The sequence below is a fragment of the Cherax quadricarinatus genome, chromosome 40 (genome assembly GCF_038502225.1).
Source record: "Cherax quadricarinatus isolate ZL_2023a chromosome 40, ASM3850222v1, whole genome shotgun sequence".
Classification (NCBI taxonomy): Eukaryota; Metazoa; Arthropoda; class Malacostraca; order Decapoda; family Parastacidae; genus Cherax; species Cherax quadricarinatus.
Genome location: NC_091331.1, coordinates 32871727 through 32890127, shown reverse-complemented (window position 1 = coordinate 32890127; position 18401 = coordinate 32871727). Strand labels below are relative to the sequence as shown.

Genomic DNA, 18401 nt, shown 5'->3' with positions numbered 1-18401 from the left:
AGTGTGCACAGGTAAGGAGGGAGGCCCAGCTGTACAGCCACATCAGGAGGAAGACAACAGTCAAAGACCAGGTGATCAGGCTGAGGAAAGGTGGGGAACTCTCAAGAAACTATCGCGAGGTACGCGAGGAGCTCAGCATGATATTTAAGTATTTACAGTAGAGACAGGAATGGCTCTGAGAAGACAGCAGAGGGGAACACAAACAGGAAATATACCAACAGGTGCTGGATGGCGTACAAACAACGGAGGAGATGCAGAAGCTGCGAAGTGACCTCGATACCTCAAAGTCGAGGGGTCTGGACATCCCCCCGTGGATTCTTAAAGAAGGAGCAGAGACGCTGTGCGTGCCACTAACCACAATCTTCAATACATCCCTTGAAACTGGGCAACTACCTGAGGTATGGAAGACGGCAAATGTAGTCCCCATCTTTAAGAAAGGAGACAGAAACGAGGCACTAAAGTACAGACCAGTGTCTCTGATGTGTATAGTATGCAAAGTCATGGAAGAGATTATCAGGAGGAGAGTGGTGGAGCACCTGGAATGAAACAAGATTATAAACAACAACCAGCACGGATTCATGGAAGGCAAATCCTGTATCACAAGCCTTCTGGAGTTTTATAACAAGGTAACAGAAGTAAGGCACGAGAGAGAGGGGTGGGTGGATCGCATTTTCCTGGCCTGCAGGAAGGCCTTCGACAGTTCCTCACAGATCAGTGCAGAAGCTGGAGGATCAGGCGTGTAGAATAGGAAGGGCACTGCAATGGATCAGAGAATACCTGACAGGGAGGCAACAACGAGTCATGGTACGTGATGAGGTATCACAGTCGGCGCCTGTGACGAGCGGGGTCCCACAAGGGTCAGTCCTAGGACCAGTGCTATTTTTGAAATATGTTAATGATATGATGGAAGGGATAGACTCTGAAGTATCCTTGTTCGCAGATAACGTGAAGATAATGAGAAGGATTAAATAGGATGAGGATCAGGCAGGACTACAAAGAGAACTGGACAGGCTGGACACGAGGTCCAGCAACTGGCTTCTCGAATTCAACCCTGCCACATGCAAAGTCATGAAGATAGGGGAAGGGCAAAGAAGACTGCAGACAGAGTATGGACTAGGTGGACAAAGGCTTCAAACCTCACTCAAGGAGAAAGATCTTGGGGTGACCATAACACCGAGCGCGTCTCCGGAGGCACACATCAACCAGATAACTGCTGCAGCATATGGGCGCCTGGCAAACCTGAGAATAGCGTTCCGATACCTTAGCAAGGAATCGCTCAAGACACTGTACACTGTGTAAGTCAGGCCCATACTGCAGTATGTAGCACCAGTTTGGAACCCACACCTGGTCAAGCACGTCAAGAAATTAGAGAAAGTACAAAGGTTTGCAACAAGGCTAGTTCCGGAACTCAGGGAAATGTCCTACGAAGAAAGGTTGAGGGAAATCGGACTGACGACACTGGAGGACAGGAGGGTCAGGGGAGACATGATAACATACAAAATAATGCGTGGAATAGACAAGGTGAAAAGGGACAAGATGTTCCAGAGAGATGACACAGAAAGAAGGGGTCATAATTGGAAACTGAAGACTCAGACGAGTCACAGGGATGTTAGGAATTACTTCTTCAGTTACAGAGTCGTCAGGAAGTGGAATAGCCTAGCAAGTGATGTAGTGGAGGCAGGAACCATACATAGCTTTAAGACGAGGTATGACAAATCTCAGGAAGCAGAGAGAGGACCTAGTAGCGATCAGTGAAGAGGCGGGACCAGGAGCCGAGTCTCGACCCCTGCAGCCAAAATTAGGTGCGTACAATTAGGCGAGTACGTACACACACACACACACACACACACACACACACAACACACACACACACACACACACACACACACACACACACACACACTTAGTTCCACACAAGAGATTAGTGCAAATGCTAGAGGACCAAGCAGGACTATGAAGGGATCCTGACAGGCTGCAGGCCTGGTCCAGAAACTTGCTCCTGGAGATCAACCGCACCATGTGCAATTCATGAAGATTGGGAAAGGGCAAGGAAGACCGCAAACAAGGTACAGTGTAGGGGGCCAAAGACTACAAACATCACTCAAGGAAAAAGATCTTGGGGTGAGTATAAAACCGAGCACATCTCCTGAGGCGCACATCAACCAGTTTGCTGCAGCATATGGGAATCGTTGAGGACCCTGTACACAGTACTTCAGGCCCTTATTGGAGTATGCAGGCACCAGTTTGGAACCCACAGCTGGCCAAGCGCGTCAGGAAATTAAAGAAAGTGCAAAGCTTAGCAACGCTTTGCAACAAGGCTAGTCCCTGAGCTAAGTGGCATATCCTAGGAGGTGGCATGTCGACAAGGTGGACAGAGACAAGGGTTCTGTCCACAACTGGAAGTTGAAGACTTAGATGAGTCAAAGAGATGTTAGGAGGTTTTTCTTCAGTCACAGAGTTGTCAGGAATTGGAATAGTCTGGAAAGGGATGTAGTGGAGGGAGGATACATAGCTTTATGAAGAGGTATGATAACGCTCATGGACCACGGAGAGTGACCTAGTGGCGACCAGTGCTGGGGCCAGGAGCTCTGAATCGACCCCCGTTAACCACAATTAGGTGTGTACAATTAGGCGAGTACAATTAGGTGAGTACGTACACACACACACACACACACACACACACACACACACACACACACACACACACACACACACACACACACACACACACACACACAGCTATTAGCAGATGTGACAGATAGCAAAAATAGTACGAACGATCTAGAAAAAGGACAGACAGGTAACAATAGATTAAAAATGTGAATATGATGGTATATAATACCGACAAGTTGATCAGTAAGCTATGTGCAACAGTTAGGTATCTTTATTTCGAAACGTTTCGTCTACACAGTAGGCTTCTTTACTCGAATATAGAGGCAGCAGAAGCAGTAGAGCTGTATGAATGGTGTAATCAGTCCATCTCCCTAAAATACATAGCTTTGAAGTGATCAGTCCCTCCAGTGTCTTGAACAATGAGAAGCTGAAGAAAGAGAATATATACTTTCAAGGTGAGGCGGAGAAAATCTTGACATAAGAGGCGGGGGCCACTAAAAGTAAAAAGGAAATCACTGAGAGGAAGTGCAGCAAACCTACTGGGAAGGTCCCTCTCAATCCTTCTCACTCGTAACTTGTGGTCAGGCAGTAAAGTTGTCTCTAAAATGTCCTGTGCATTGCAGTGTCTGATAATGTGAAGATAATGGTATACAGCAGGTTTGCTGCGCTTCTTCTTAATGATTACCTTCTTACTTCTGCTAGTGCCCCGTCTCTTATGTCTAGATATTTTCCACCTCACCTTGACATTATATAAATCTCTATTCAATTGCTTCAGCTTCACACTGTTCTAGACTAAGGAGTAGAACTCTTCTCCAGGTTGAGGGACTGATCACCTCAAATCTACGTCTTCCAGGATGATGGACTGATTACATCATCTTCACATTTCTACTGATTCTGATGCTTCAATATTCAACTGAAGAAGCGTACTGTGTAGGCAAAACGTTTCGGAATAAAGATACCTAACTGTTACACACATGTCTTAAGAACATAAGAAAGAAGGAACACTGCGGCAGGCCTACTGACCCATGCGAGGCAGGTCCATGTTACTCCCCGGCTTAGACCAGTGACCCACCTAGTCAGGTCACTTCCACTTAAGGAAGGAGCACAGCATAAGACCTAGTAGCACAAGCTAGTGAGGTCTCACTCACACCCACTCATAAGAACATAAAAAAGGAACACTGCAACAGACCTACTGGCCCATTCGAGGCAGGTCCAAGTCTCCCACCGGCTTAAACCAATGCCCAAACCCAGTCAGGTCAGGTCACATTCACCTAAGGAAGGAGCTCGGCATCTGACCCAGTAGCACAAGCTAGTCAGGTCCAACTCACACCCACCTGCACCCACTCATGTATTTATCTAGCCTATTTTTTAAACTACACAACGTTTTAGCCTCTATAACTGTACTTGGGAGTTTGTTCCACTCATCCACAACTCTATTATCTGAATTTTTCCAACTTAAAGACATTGCTGTGAGTCCTGTCTAGGCTGGATATTTTCAGAACACTATTTACATCCCCTTTATTTATTCCTTTATGCTCTATTGTCTTGGTTTCAGATTTCTGCTAACCATTATTTAAATTATTTAGTTTATATGTGGCATGGTTACTTTCCTGTCCAACATTTAGAACTTCGCATTTGTCTATATTAAACTGCATCTGCCACCTCTCCGACCAATGCATCAGTCTATTCAAATCATCCTGGAGTGCTCTAGTGTCCTCATTAGAATGAATTGGACGGCCTATTTTAGTGTCATTAACAAATTTGCTTATGTCGCTATTTATTCCCTCATCTATGTCGTTTATGTAAACTGTGAACAAGGGGCCCAACTCTGACCCCTGTGGACCACCACCTGTGACGTGCCCACATTCTGATTTCTCCCCATTAATGCAAACTCTCTGCTGTCTTATCAACAATACACTAAAGTTCAGTTTCAATGACATAATATTCTTTGTAAGGGTATACAGAATTAAAATCTTGTCTCACAAATCTTCTAGTTTTCTATGGCAGGGAGAAGCGTGAAAAAGAGAAGTATTGGTAGACTGCATTTTCCTGAGCTGTAGGAAAACACTTAAAATTGTACCACACAAGAGATCCAATCAAAAACTAGAGGAGATGGCAGTGATAAGGTAGAAACTAGAGTGAATCAAAAAGTATTTATTAGATTAAGACACATGTGCAACATCTGGGTATCTTTATTGTAGACGTTTCGCCATCCAGTGGCTTTATCAATACAAATTCTAGGACATAACTTGAAGACAGTAGAACTATGTACAGAAGATGAGGTAATCAGTCCCTCAACCTAGGAGTAGGTGCGAAGAGCACCATAGTCGTGGAAAGGATCCTGGCGCTTATATAGTAACGTCAGGTGTAGCAGACGAGGGCATATTCACTGGTAGGCGGGATTCCCCAGTGGAAGTAGGTCCTTCCCAAAGAGATGGGTTAGTTGTAGTAGCAGTTGTCGTAGTCGTGAAGGTTATGTACATGTCCTCAGAATTAAGATTCCATGATGTTGCACTGTCTGACAAGTTGTGTATATACCATTCGTACACAACTTGTCAGACACTGCAACATCATGGAATCTTAATTCTGAGGACATGTACATAACCTTCACGACTACGACAACTACTACTACAACTAACCCATCTCTTTGGGAAGGACCTACTTCCACTGGGGAATCCCGCCTACCAGTGAATATGCCCTCGTCTGCTACACCTGACGTTACTATATAAGCGCCAGGATCCTTTCTTCTGCTTCAGAATCTCCACGACTATGGTGCTCTTCGCACCTACTCCTAGGTTGAGGGACTGATTACCTCATCTTCTGTACATAGTTCTACTGTCTTCAAGTTATGTCCTAGAATTTGTATTGATAAAGCCACTGGATGGCGAAACGTCTACAATAAAGATACCCAGATGTTGCACATGTGTCTTAATCTCATCTTGTCGGTATTATATACCATTCGTACACAAGTATTTATTAGGAAGGAGCCAATTAGTTTCTGTCCGAAAAGACATCTGAATTGACAAGTGTCACAGGTAAGATTCCATATAGATCGGATCTAGAGCCAGTACAGATGCTGGTATATGCGAATGTTTTACTGTAATTGACGAAGCCCGACCAATTTCTACTTGCAGTCGATATCAACCTAACGAGGAGAATGAAGACTTGGAAGGATACGGAAAGGCGACATATGGACCAAAGCAAACTGCGGGATTAATTAGAAAAATGGCTACTAGAATTCATTCTCAATAAATGAATGGCTAAGATAATTAAAGAAGTGCAAATGTGAATGGGAATCTGAAACAAATTTGCGAAAAGAGACGGTAAACCATACTCGAGGACAAGAACCTGTGGGTGACGACACTACAGAGTATACTGAAAGAGGTGTCGAGTATACTATGAAGCGAATGTGTTTTTGCGCATCACTGATTAGCTTTCAAGAATCTCAACAAAATGACATTTACGACACTAAATATGAGATTTATGAGACCCACTTTCTAGTATGCAACACCTGCTTTGAACCCTTACCTGTCCAGCAACTGGAATAAATGCAGAGGCCTTCAACATGATTAGTTCCAAATCTAAATGGACAGATATTTTGCTGGTTTCCTTTTCTGTCTCATAAACACGCTAGATAACAGGGATATCTTGCTACTCCTACTTACACTTTGGTCACACTTCACAGACACGCACATGCATATTTATATACATACATCTAGGTTTTTCTCCTTTTTCTAAATAGCTCTTGTTCTTCTTTATTTCTTCTATTGTCCATGGGGAAGTGGAAAAGAATCTTTCCTCCTTAAGCCATGCGTGTCGTATGAGGCGACTAAAATGCCGGGAGCAATGGGCTAGTAACCCCTTCTCCTGTAGACATTTACTAAAAAAGAGAAGAAGAAAGTTGGTGCAATTATTTTAATAAATGTATGGAAGAGGGTTAGGTACCTAGGGATTGGCAGAGAGCATGCATAGTTCCTTTGTATAAAGGCAAAGGGGACAAAAGAGAGTGCAAAAATTATAGGGGGATAAGTCTGTTGAGTATACCTGGTAAAGTGTGTGGTAGAGTTATTATTGAAAGATTAAGAGTAAGATGGAGAATCGGATAGCAGATGAACAAGGAGGCTTTAGGAAAGGTAGGGGGTGTGTGGACCAGGTGTTTACAGTGAAACATATAAGTGAACATTATTTAGATAAGGCTAAAGAGGTCTTTGTGGCATTTATGGATTTGGAAAAGGCGTATGACAGGGTGGATAGGGGGGCAATGTAGCAGATGTTGCAGGTGTATGGTGTAGGAGGTAGGTTACTGAAAGCAGTGAAGAGTTTTTACGAGGATAGTGAGGCTCAAGTTAGAGTACATAGGAAAGAGGGAAATTATTTCCCAGTAAAAGTAGGCCTTAGACAAGGATGTGTGATGTCACCGTGGTTGCTTAATATATTTATAGATGGGGTTGTAAGAGAAGTAAATGCGAGGGTCTTGGCAAGAGGCGTGGAGTTAAAAGATAAAGAATCACACAAAGTGGGAGTTGTCACAGTTGCTCTTTGCTGATAACACTGTGCTCTTGGGAGATTCTGAAGAGAAGTTGCAGAGATTGGTGGATGAATTTGGTAGGGTGTGTAAAAGAAGAAAATTAAAAGTGAATACAGGAAAGAGTAAGGTTATGAGGATAACAAAAAGATTAGGTGATGAAAGATTGGATATCAGATTGGAGGGAGAGAGTATGGAGGAGGTGAATATATTCAGATATTTGGGAGTGGACGTGTCAGCGGATGGGTCTATGAAAGATGAGGTGAATCATAGAATTGATGAGGGGAAAAGGGTGAGTGGTGCACTTAGGAGTCTGTGGAGACAAAGAACTTTGTCCTTGGAGGCAAAGAGGGGAATGTGTGAGAGTATAGTTTTACCAACGCTCTTATATAGGTGTGAAGCATGGGTGATGAATGTTGCAGCGAGGAGAAGGCTGGAGGCAGTGGAGATGTCATGTCTGAGGGCAATGTGTGGTGTGAATATAATGCAGAGAATTCGTAGTTTGGAAGTTAGGAGGAGGTGCGGGAGTACCAAAACTGTTGTCCAAAGGGCTGAGGAAGGGTTGTTGAGGTGGTTCGGACATGTAGAGAGAATGGAGCGAAACAGAGTGACTTCAAGAGTGTATCAGTCTGTAGTGGAAGGAAGGCGGGGCAGGGGTCGGCCTAGGAAAGGTTGGAGGGAGGGGGTAAAGGAGGTTTTGTGTGCGAGGGGCTTGGACTTCCAGCAGGCATGTGTGAGCGTGTTTGATAGGAGTGAATGGAGACAAATGGTTTTTAATACTTGACGTGCTGTTGGAGTGTGAGCAAAGTAACATTTATGAAGGGGTTCAGGGAAACCGGCAGGCCGGACTTGAGTTCTGGAGATGGGAAATACAGTGCCTGCACTCTGAAGGAGGGGTGTTAATGTTGCAGTTTAAAAACTGTAGTGTAAAGCACCCTTCTGGCAAGACAGTGATGGAGTGAATGATGGTGAAAGTTTTTCTTTTTCGGGCCACCCTGCCTTGGTGGGAATCGGCCAGTGTGATAATAAAAAAATATTTTTCGAATCGCCAAAGGAAGTAAATATAAAAATTAGAGCTTAGTAATACCAGAGATAATATGATAACGAAAAGCGCTAAGACTTGATAGGGTGGACAGGGAGAACGCTGTTAAGAGATTTTTAAATGGGTATATTAGGATTCAGTTGTAATAACTGGTCGACAAAAAACAAAATTCGTTGCCAAAGGTATCTAAAGTTATTTAGGATATTTTCGGGTTGCTAAACTCGAAAATGGCAGTAGTTGTTTCAAATTGGCTCTAGTTTGTGAGATATTGCATACCTACCCTCAGTTAACAGCGAACTTAGCCATAATGTGTGCATATGTATATATAGAGACAATTTGTATATACAGATAGTTTTAACAAAGATTAGAATTTTATTTTTAAATAATTTAATATTTAACGAGAGTTGTATCAACAACAACGACGTGACAATATTGCAACCTTCATTTTGTTATTTTTTCCAGATCAATATCAGTTCTTCACGAAGAACCTGCTTAAACAATCCTAATGTATTTTGCTACATTTATGGCGAATACGCATTGCAAAAACAAAGAAAAACATCACAGATGTTGTAAAACAAACATATCTTACTTATCTTGGAGTGGCGTTTAGAGAACAAGATAAGTCATGCTCTCCAAGCATACCATATGGAATGCAAAACCCATGTAGAATGTTTATGACAGTGAAAAAAATAAGCAAAGGAAAAGTTTAAACTTTGTGCCTTTGGTATGGAGAGATGAGAAAAATACCACGACGACTGTTATTTCTATATGGTGAATGTGAAAAGCTTCAGTTGATAGAGGAAAGTCAAGTGGGAATACCCTGATTTGGAGTCAGCAAGGAGTCCTGTGGGACACAGCGACGACGTTCCCATACCACTGTTGTCCAATGTCAGAGTTTAGGATGTAACACAGGTGATAGCACTGGAAGTGAATATTAAGCATTTCAACACACCAGCAGCTCTTACAAAAACTTGTATACTGCAATAACATCCCCGGACTTCTTCGAATGGGACTTGAATATCGACCAGGAGATTGGCAGCTGTTTATAGACAGCTCTGTTAGAAGCTTGATATGTGTGTTATTGAACAATGGTAACCAATATTGAAGAAAATCTTACAAACGTTTTCTTATGCAGAAATTAGTGGTATCTGAATTATTTTACTATGTTAATTTGTTATTATACAGAATGAAGTGGTAGAGTGTATTACTTAATTTGATTTTCGCATGATCTTAAAAAAAAAAATCAATGTGGTTCGTAAGTGAGCCCCGCCCGATCAACAAATTTTTCACATCTTTTATGTTTTTCAATGGGATACCAAGTTTATCAAACACTAGAGCCAATCAAGCAAAACTTAAGACATATTCGGAATCAGCACCACAAACTTACTCTAAAATCGGTGTAATATCAATGGCCAGAAAACGAGTGTTGACCAGTGAATCACAGTTATGCTAGCAAATATTTAATCAGCCGATGTGATCAGAAACTGAAATGACCTGGATGACAAGGTAATGGAAGTAAGCTCCATATATTGCTTTCAAAATAATGATCGTAGAGCCCCAGGGGCTAGGAGGGACTGAACCTGCTAACAGCCATTTATGAAGTGGGGCCAAGAGGTGAAACTCGATCTCAGCAACCATAAATAGGAGAAAAGAAATAGGCAAGTACCCACGTGCATGTTGAGATTAGTGTTAGCCAGTATGAGGCAAGAGGGCTCACTTGCTCCCACCATCACTACAGATAAGCCTCAACAACAGGTCGGTCTTATCAGTTCCTCCGCCAGGCTGTCTCTTGTGGTTATCAAGAATTAATAACATGTCTACCTGAGCTACTGATAAGTGACACACAAGTTTACTCTACTCACTCATATACTGATCATTATATAGTTGGTTCAAAGTAAACTCTTTGTTTTGGGTGGTAGTAGTGTGCTTAACTTCGCTTTCTCTACTTATATAGTTGAAATCAGCAGCAAAAGAATGGTGTTTTGCGAATTACTGGAATTTAATGGAAGAAATACTGAGGGAGGTACATGTTGCTGGGGGCTATATGGAAAAGGCAGCCATCAGAAGCCCTGACAATCTAAACCGAGGGTATATTTTGCAAAAGAACATGTTACATCTAACAAGACAGTTAAATGTAGGGTCTCGGTAGTACAGCAAATGACTCATTCCACCCTCTGGCCACGCTGAATGAATAGGGTAAATAAAATTACAATGTCGTGTTCAAACCGTGAAGATTTATTACTTTAGAGGTGGGTATAAGTTGCTGAATCAGTGCTCAAGGTTTTTAAGATAAAGAGTTTAGAGTTCAAGAGCTTCAGACTACCAGCCGCTCGTCCCTGCATAAGAGCCACGTGGAAGCAATTCCACTTGTAACGGTGACCTTTCAATCTTATTTTATACATACACTAATACATAGGTTTTATTCCACGAGTTATCGTCCTCCTGATAAATCTTATCCAAAGAATTCGTCTTGAGAACTGCATTTTTATTGTTTATATCTCCCGTGACAAATTAATGTGTGTAAAACCCCAAATTTCTTGATTACTTTGATGTGTGTCTGTAATTTGTATAAATGTGAATCTGATTGATCTTAATGACCATAATTATACTCTGGCTTCCTTAACATAAACCTTAAATTTTATAAACCAAGATATTTCGGTAAGAATTTTTTCTGTGTACGATATTTTATTTCAGATCCCTTTATTACGTCACTAACGACTTGATCTCCAGAGTCTGAATCCTTAGTTATAACCATCAGTCGAGGCTAACTCAAATGATTTTTCATATTACATTAAATATAGTAGAAATAATAAAAATCTAAGCCATGAACGAGAGGAAAGATTATAAAACATTTCTTTTAAAATTCATATAAAATCATTCTTTTGCTGTTGAATTATAAGAAACGCTACATAAGCTTCAATACATTTAAGATTTAAAGTGTTTCGTGACTTTAACAACCCGGGAAGTGTCACCTGCTGGACATAGTCCGATTACTAATTAATTTAGGTAGAAATTTAATAATCTTCATCCGATTGAATGGATACGACTCCCATGACGCACTTAATAATAGTATCTGACTGTATTAGCACCAAGGCATAAGAATCTAAATAATTATGTACAATAATATGATTCGTGTGTTACTCAGAATGTTAACTAATACTGCAAACAATTGCATCCTTGCAACTGAGACCTACTGAACATTTTGTTTGTGTCTCTACGTAAACAAATTTGGAAACACTTGCAGAATTGGTAGATCTTTACAACACTCATTACACGTGATCTACCTGCTGTTCAAAGGAGATTAGATAGCGAATTCTTAGGTAATGTATCATTACTACTACTACTGCTGTTGCTACTTCTACTACTATTGCTGCTACTATTACTATTACTGCTACTACCACTACCACCACAATACTCTTATGTCCATTGTCAGAGTTTAAGGTTCGAACCTAAGGCGTTATTTATACTTAATGTGTTTTTTTTTTTCCGGCAACAAAGCTTTGTCGGAGATCGTAAGTTGGAACCTCTAACTTCTTGAAGAACTCTTCAGTGAGCTGAGGGAAGAACCAAGACTGAACAGAGGCAGAACTCATATAGAGCTGATGCAGAACTAAAGTAGAGCTGAAACAAAGCTAAGGCAGTGTTGATGCAGTGTTATTAGCAGAGCTGAGGCATACCAAATGGTAGAGCTGAGACAGAGCAAAGGAAGACTTAAGGCAGCGCTTAGGACCGAGATGAGACAAAGGTGAGGCCAGAACTGAGAAAGCAGAGGGTAAGACTGAGCTGAAATTGAAATGATGATCGACATACAGCAACGTTGAGAGCAGAACTGAAACAGAACTGGGACAAATCTTACAGGAGAACCGAGGCAGAGCTGAGGCAAAGCTCGTAGCAAAACTGCAGTAGCAGTAGTTATAGTAATAGTAGTAGTAATAGTAATAGTGGTAATAGTAATAGTAGTAATAGTAATAGTAGTAATAGTAGTAATAGTAATAGTAGTAATAGTAATAGTAATAGTAGTAATAGTAATAGAAGTAATAGTAACAGTAGTAATAGTAACAGTAGTAATAGTAACAGTAGTAATAGTAGTAATAGTAGTAATAGTAATAGTAGTAATAGTAATAGTAATAGTAATAGCAGCAGCAGCAGCAGCAGAAGCAGCAGCAGTAGCAGCAGAAGCAGCAGCAGCCTCCGCCGCCGAATAAAATAACAACAATTACAATGAGGTAAATAAACAGAAGAGGATTGATGATACCGTTAAGAAGAGTGAAAAAGCAGGCGTGGAAAGAGTGAACTTCTTGGAACTGCAAAATGAAGGCAGTGAGGAGGTGACTTGTTTGAAGGCAGTGAGGAGGTGACTTGTTTGAAGGCAGTGAGGAGGTGACTTGTTTGAAGGCAGTGAGGAGGTGACTTGTTTGAAGGCAGTGAGGAGGTGACTTGTTTGAAGGCAGTGAGGAGGTGACTTGTTTGAAGGCAGTGAGGAGGTGACTTGTTTGAAGGCAGTGAGGAGGTGACTTGTTTGAAGGCAGTGAGGAGGTGACTTGTTTGAAGGAAGTGAGGAGGTGACTTGTTTGAAGGAAGTGAGGAGGTGACTTGTTTGAAGGAAGTGAGGAGGTGACTTGTTTGAAGGAAGTGAGGAGGTGACTTGTTTGAAGGAAGTGAGGAGGTGACTTGTTTGAAGGAAGTGAGGAGGTGACTTGTTTGAAGGTGACTTGTTTGAAGGAAGTGAGGAGGTGACTTGTTTAAAAGAAGTGAGGAGGTGACTTGTTTGAAGGAAGTGAGGAGGTGACTTGTTTGAAGGCAGTCAGGAGGTGACTTGTTTGAAGGCAGTCAGGAGGTGACTTGTTTGAAGGAAGTGAGGAGGTGACTTGTTTGAAGGCAGTGAGGAGGTGACTTGTTTGAAGGCAGTGAGGAGGTGACTTGAAGGAAGTGAGGAGGCGACTTGTTTGAAGGAAGTGAGGAGGCGACTTGTTTGAAGGAAGTGAGGAGGTGACTTGTTTGAAGGAAATGAGGAGGTGACTTGTTTGAAGGAAGTGAGGAGGTGACTTGTTTGAAGGAAGTGAGGAGGTGACTTATTTGAAGGCAGTGAGGAGGTGACTTGTTCGAAGGCAGTGACGTGACTTGTTCGAAGGCAGTGAGGAGGTGACTTGTTTGAAGGCAGTGAGGAGGTGACTTGTTTGAAGGCAGTGAGAAGGTGACTTGTTTGAAGGCAGTGAGGAGGTGACTTGTTTGAAGGCAGTGAGGAGGTGACTTGTTTAAAAGCAGTGAGGAGGTGACTTGTTTGAAGGCAGTGAGGAGGTGACTTGTTTGAAGGCAGTGAGGAGGTGACTTGAAGGAAGTGAGGAGGTGACTTGAAGGAAGTGAGGAGGTGACTTGTTTGAAGGAAATGAGGAGGTGACTTGTTTGAAGGAAGTGAGGAGGTGACTTGTTTGAAGGAAGTGAGGAGGTGACTTGTTTGAAGGAAGTGAGGAGGTGACTTATTTGAAGGCAGTGAGGAGGTGACTTATTTGAAGGCAGTGAGGAGGTGACTTGTTCGAAGGCAGTGACGTGACTTGTTCGAAGGCAGTGACGTGACTTGTTCGAAGGCAGTGAGGAGGTGACTTGTTTGAAGGCAGTGAGAAGGTGACTTGTTTGAAGGCAGTGAGGAGGTGACTTGTTTGAAGGCAGTGAGGAGGTGACTTGTTTGAAGGCAGTGAGGAGGTGACTTGTTTGAAGGCAGTGAGGAGGTGACTTGTTTGAAGGCAGTGAGGAGGCGACTTGTTTGAAGGCAGTGAGGAGGTGACTTGTTTGAAGGCATTGAGGAGGTGACTTGTTTGAAGGCAGTGAAGAGGTGACTTGTTTGAAGGCAGTGAAGAGGTGACTTGTTTGAAGGCAGTGAAGAGGTGACTTGTTTGAAGGCAGTGAGGAGGTGACTTGTTTGAAGGCAGTGAGAAGGTGACTTGTTTGAAGGCAGTGAGGAGGCGACTTGTTTGAAGGCAGTGAGGAGGCGACTTGTTTGAAGGCAGTGAGGAGGCGACTTGTTTGAAGGCAGTGAGGAGGCGACTTGTTTGAAGGCAGTGAGGAGGCGACTTGTTTGAAGGCAGTGAGGAGGTGACTTGTTTGAAGACAGTGAGGAGGTGACTTGTTTGAAGGCATTGAGGAGGTGACTTGTTTGAAGGCATTGAGGAGGTGACTTGTTTGAAGGCAGTGAGGAGGTGACTTGTTTGAAGGCAGTGAGGAGGTGACTTGTTTGAAGGCAGTGAGGAAGTGACTTGTTTAAAGGCAGTGAGGAGGTGACTTGTTTGAAGGCATTGAGGAGGTGACTTGTTTGAAGGCAGTGAGGAGGTGACTTGTTTGAAGGCAGTGAGGAGGTGACTTATTTGAAGGTAGTGAGGAGGTGACTTGTTTGAAGGCAGTGAGGTGGTGACTTGTTTGAAAATAAGAAAGAGGCGATTAGTGTGACAGCAGAAAGTGGCAAGTTTACAGGCAGGGAGAAGACCTGTTTGAGTGCAAGGATAAAATATCTAAAATAAAGGGAGGGAAGAGATAACCAGTATGAAGGATGGATGAAGGCAGGGAGAAAGTCATCAGGCTGAAGGCAGGGATCAAGCAATATGAAGTCAGGAAGATAGTGAACACTATGATGGCAGGAAGGTGATCAGTATGATGGTAGGAAGTAGGTAACTAGTATGAAGGCAGATGGGTGGAAACCAGTACAATGGCAGGTATGATGTTATCAAGATGAAGGCAGGGAGGAGACGGCTATTGTCAAGGTAGGAAGTGACCAGTATGAAGGTAGGAAGTAACCAGTATGAAGGTAGGAAGGAAGCAACCAGTATGAAGGTAGGAAGGAAGCAACCAGTATGAAGGTAGAAAGGAAGAAACCAGTATGAAGTAACCAGTATGAAGGTAGGAAGGAAGTAGCCAGTATGAAGGTAGGAAGGAAGTAACCAGTATGAAGGTAGAAAGGAAGCAACCAGTATGAAGGTAGGAAGGAGGCAACCAGCATGAAGGAAGTAACCAGTATGAAGGTAGGAAGTAAACAGTATGAAGGTAGGAAGTAACCAGTATGAAGGTAGGAAGTAACCAGTATGAAGGTAGGAAGGAAGTAACCAGTATGAAGGTAGGAAGGAAGTAACCAGTATGAAGGAAGTATTCAGTATGAAGGAAGGAGGTGACCACAATGATTCGAGTCAAAGTTTCAGATATAATGACAGAGAATTTAATACCCTGGCAAGAAAGATGTGTTTTCCTGGGTCTGAGGTAGGGGGCTTACTCTGATATATATTTAATATCCTGTAATTTAAACTAACCCCATTTTTCTGAGCAAACATTGCAACGACAACGCAAATTCATTCATTAGCAAGTGGTCCAAAAAATATTGTTAGCATAAATATGTACAATGTTAGGGATGCTTCTTTCATGGCAACGGTTACATCTTTAACTTCCTCAGTAAAATTGGCTATTGTTAGGATTTCTCAGTCAATAAATTATTAGTATTGGCAGGGGCGGATCTGCTATGAAATTAATTAAGCTTAAGCTTCAGGGCCCCTAATCCTGGATGGGCCCCAGAAGGGACTTTAGTCCATGTTGCTTAAAAATTTTGAGTCTACTGTATGAGAAGGGATTTTTAAAAAATAATATAGTGTAATTAAATATAAAATAATAGTTAAAATGACAATTAAAAGGTTATTAATGTGTAATGTTCGAGTAGCTGTTGCTGGTTGCGAAGGAGATCCCATAACAGTTCAAGCTTCAAGGCCCTAAAAATGTAGGTCCGTCACTAGTAAGTAGTCTGAGTATGGAAAAAAGGAATGTTGTATCTACGGACTCTGTAGATACATCACACGAAGTACTAGAAAAAAATGAGATAGGGACTTTTGTATGAATAGAAAAACTAGATGTCACTGCAATCATAGAACAATGGATAAATGTTAATAACCAAAATCTAGTTGTTGTGTACCAGAAATCTCATAATCACTGGTTAAGAGGCCTAAAATACTTATTTTTAAATAAGTAGAACGATGTTACTTTAAGTCTAAATATTGATAATACTAAGTTAATCAGTGTCCTAGAAATCTATTTTTTTACTTCTAAAGATTTATATGTATTAAAGAATATTAGAGATATATATTCTTGCTCGTCTAAATATTTGAAATATTTACATAATAAATAAAGTCATTCTTAAACTCCTGTAAGCAATTTCTTTTGTTTTGACTGAACGCAATTTTTATTTACCATGATCTTGTTAACAGGACTCCTTATTTTTATATTAATATTAAAATGATCCAGTAATTCTAAACTGCAATCTGTGTGGCCCGGGTCTAGTGGCTGCTTGAGAACACTTGTGAAGATGAGATGATTTGATAGCTGCCTCAAATTGTTTATTCTTACCAAGTAATTTATGCCTTCGATTACTTTTAATTTTTTTTTCTCATAAGGACAGTCTTTAGTTATCTGACAAATTATTTAAGTATAATTATTCGTGTTCCGAGTTAATCTCTTAGCAAAAATTAGCAAGCCGTATTAATGGAAATACATGCTTGTTTCTCCTTTATCGTTTCAATCTTTCTGTAAATTAATATCTCAGTTATTAAGAATTTCGGTTAGAAGACAACATTTAGTTAGGTCGGATCAGACGAAGATCAAGGCAATTATTTCATTTTTTCCAGAACGTCTTATAAAACTTTTCATTGATGTGAGATCTTGATGAGAAAAGTTTCAGAGCGCCTCGCTGTAAGTCATAATGAGAGTGATCGGATGATCCCATTAGTGTTACTGTCACATCACTGTGCCTCTGCCCCATCGTCTCAGACCAGAATCTTCAAATGCAAGTGGAATTTTAAATGAATAAGAACAGTGAATAAGAACATAGTGTGTACTGAGGAACTGTCACTGGATGACTGCCGTTTACCAGACTGTTACCTTACAGACACGAGAGATATTACGATTTTAACTAAATAGTGAGCATGTTACGGTAAAAGACTAAACAGTATTTAAAACTAAATATAAAGCAAAAAATTTTATCTAATATCTTACCATTGTTTACAGAACGAATCGAAGACGACTATTCATATAATAATTACAATATGAACAATTATATACAATATTGAAAGCAATTCTGAGCATCAAGTTGGGAATAACGTGGAACATGAATCAGCGTAACAACGCCTGCCATGATAACACTCTAATGGAATAGTACAAGTGATAAAGTAGGAATGGCACAAGTGTGCTGGTGATGCAGCAGCGATGGTGTAAGTACTAATGATGCAGCAGTACTGTTACTAGTGTACTGTTGTGATGGTTATGCAAGCAGAGAGAAGCGTCAGGTATGAACACATCTTACCTCTTGTGACGACCTGACAGGTGTGAGGCACTCGTGTGGTGTGTGCCTTAGCCGACCCCCCATGCACAGCTCTCCCTCTTCCCGGGGCACTGATGAAACACTCCTCAACCCCCGACCTTGCTTCACACCCCACTGCGTTCTGACACACACTCCTGGCCGCGCCACACATACCCTCACCCAGTACCACCACCCCTGGGCCGGACCCAAACACCCCGACGCCGGTAAACCCACCCTTCCCGATACCAATCTCCCACACCACAACACTCCCAGGCCAATACATCCCGATAACCTCCAGGACCACCCCACTATTCTAAGGGCACCGCCCCACCACTTTCAAATCAGCTCCATATCCTCACTTAATCCAGGCAATCTAGGCCCAAGTGGGGAAACTTGTCTAAAAATTATTTAAAACAATGAATCCCATGCTTATTTCGAAATATTTTACACAAATATTTTTTATTCACACTAGATAACAGTTTCAGAATTGAACATAACATCTGAGGAGTAACATGATCATTTAATTATTTTGAAGACCTCTTTATCTAATATATGTTAAAAACCCTGCGAAGTCAGAGAAGAGGTTTCAACACGTAACAGACGTGGATAATGGTTTATGTAACCAGTCTTTGACCACTACACAACCAACAGTTTCACTGTGGAAAAGGAAACAGTGGTGTCATAAAATGGTTCTGAACAGTGGGTAGACAACTTGTAGACATATGCAAGACAAACACTGTCTTGCAGACGATGCAACATTCCCGCAATGAAAAGCAGGGGTGCCACTAGCACGATAAGAGACAACACAATAAGTGTCCGGGGCCCAAGACTGTTCAACTGCCTCCCAGCATACATAAAGGGGATTGCCAATAGACCCCTGACTGTCTTCAAGGAGGCGC

The 18401-nt window shown here is 41.7% G+C and overlaps 1 protein-coding gene across 3 annotated transcripts in view; it reads right to left on the bottom strand.

Moving 5' to 3' along the window:
• Nucleotides 1–17662, bottom strand: part of LOC128687322 (carboxylic ester hydrolase) — a 104226-nt gene extending 86564 nt beyond the window's left edge. For 2 of the 3 annotated variants that reach the window (XM_070092806.1, XM_070092807.1), the window contains exon 1: nt 9000–9067. In XM_070092806.1, coding sequence (XP_069948907.1) covers nt 9000–9052 — 53 coding nt within the window. In that variant the 5' untranslated portion in view covers nt 9053–9067. Of the gene's footprint in view, nt 1–8999; nt 9068–17505 lie in introns of those variants that run through there. The other variant, XM_070092808.1, reaches the window with a different exon arrangement.
• Between the last annotated feature and the right edge of the window lie 739 nt (nt 17663–18401).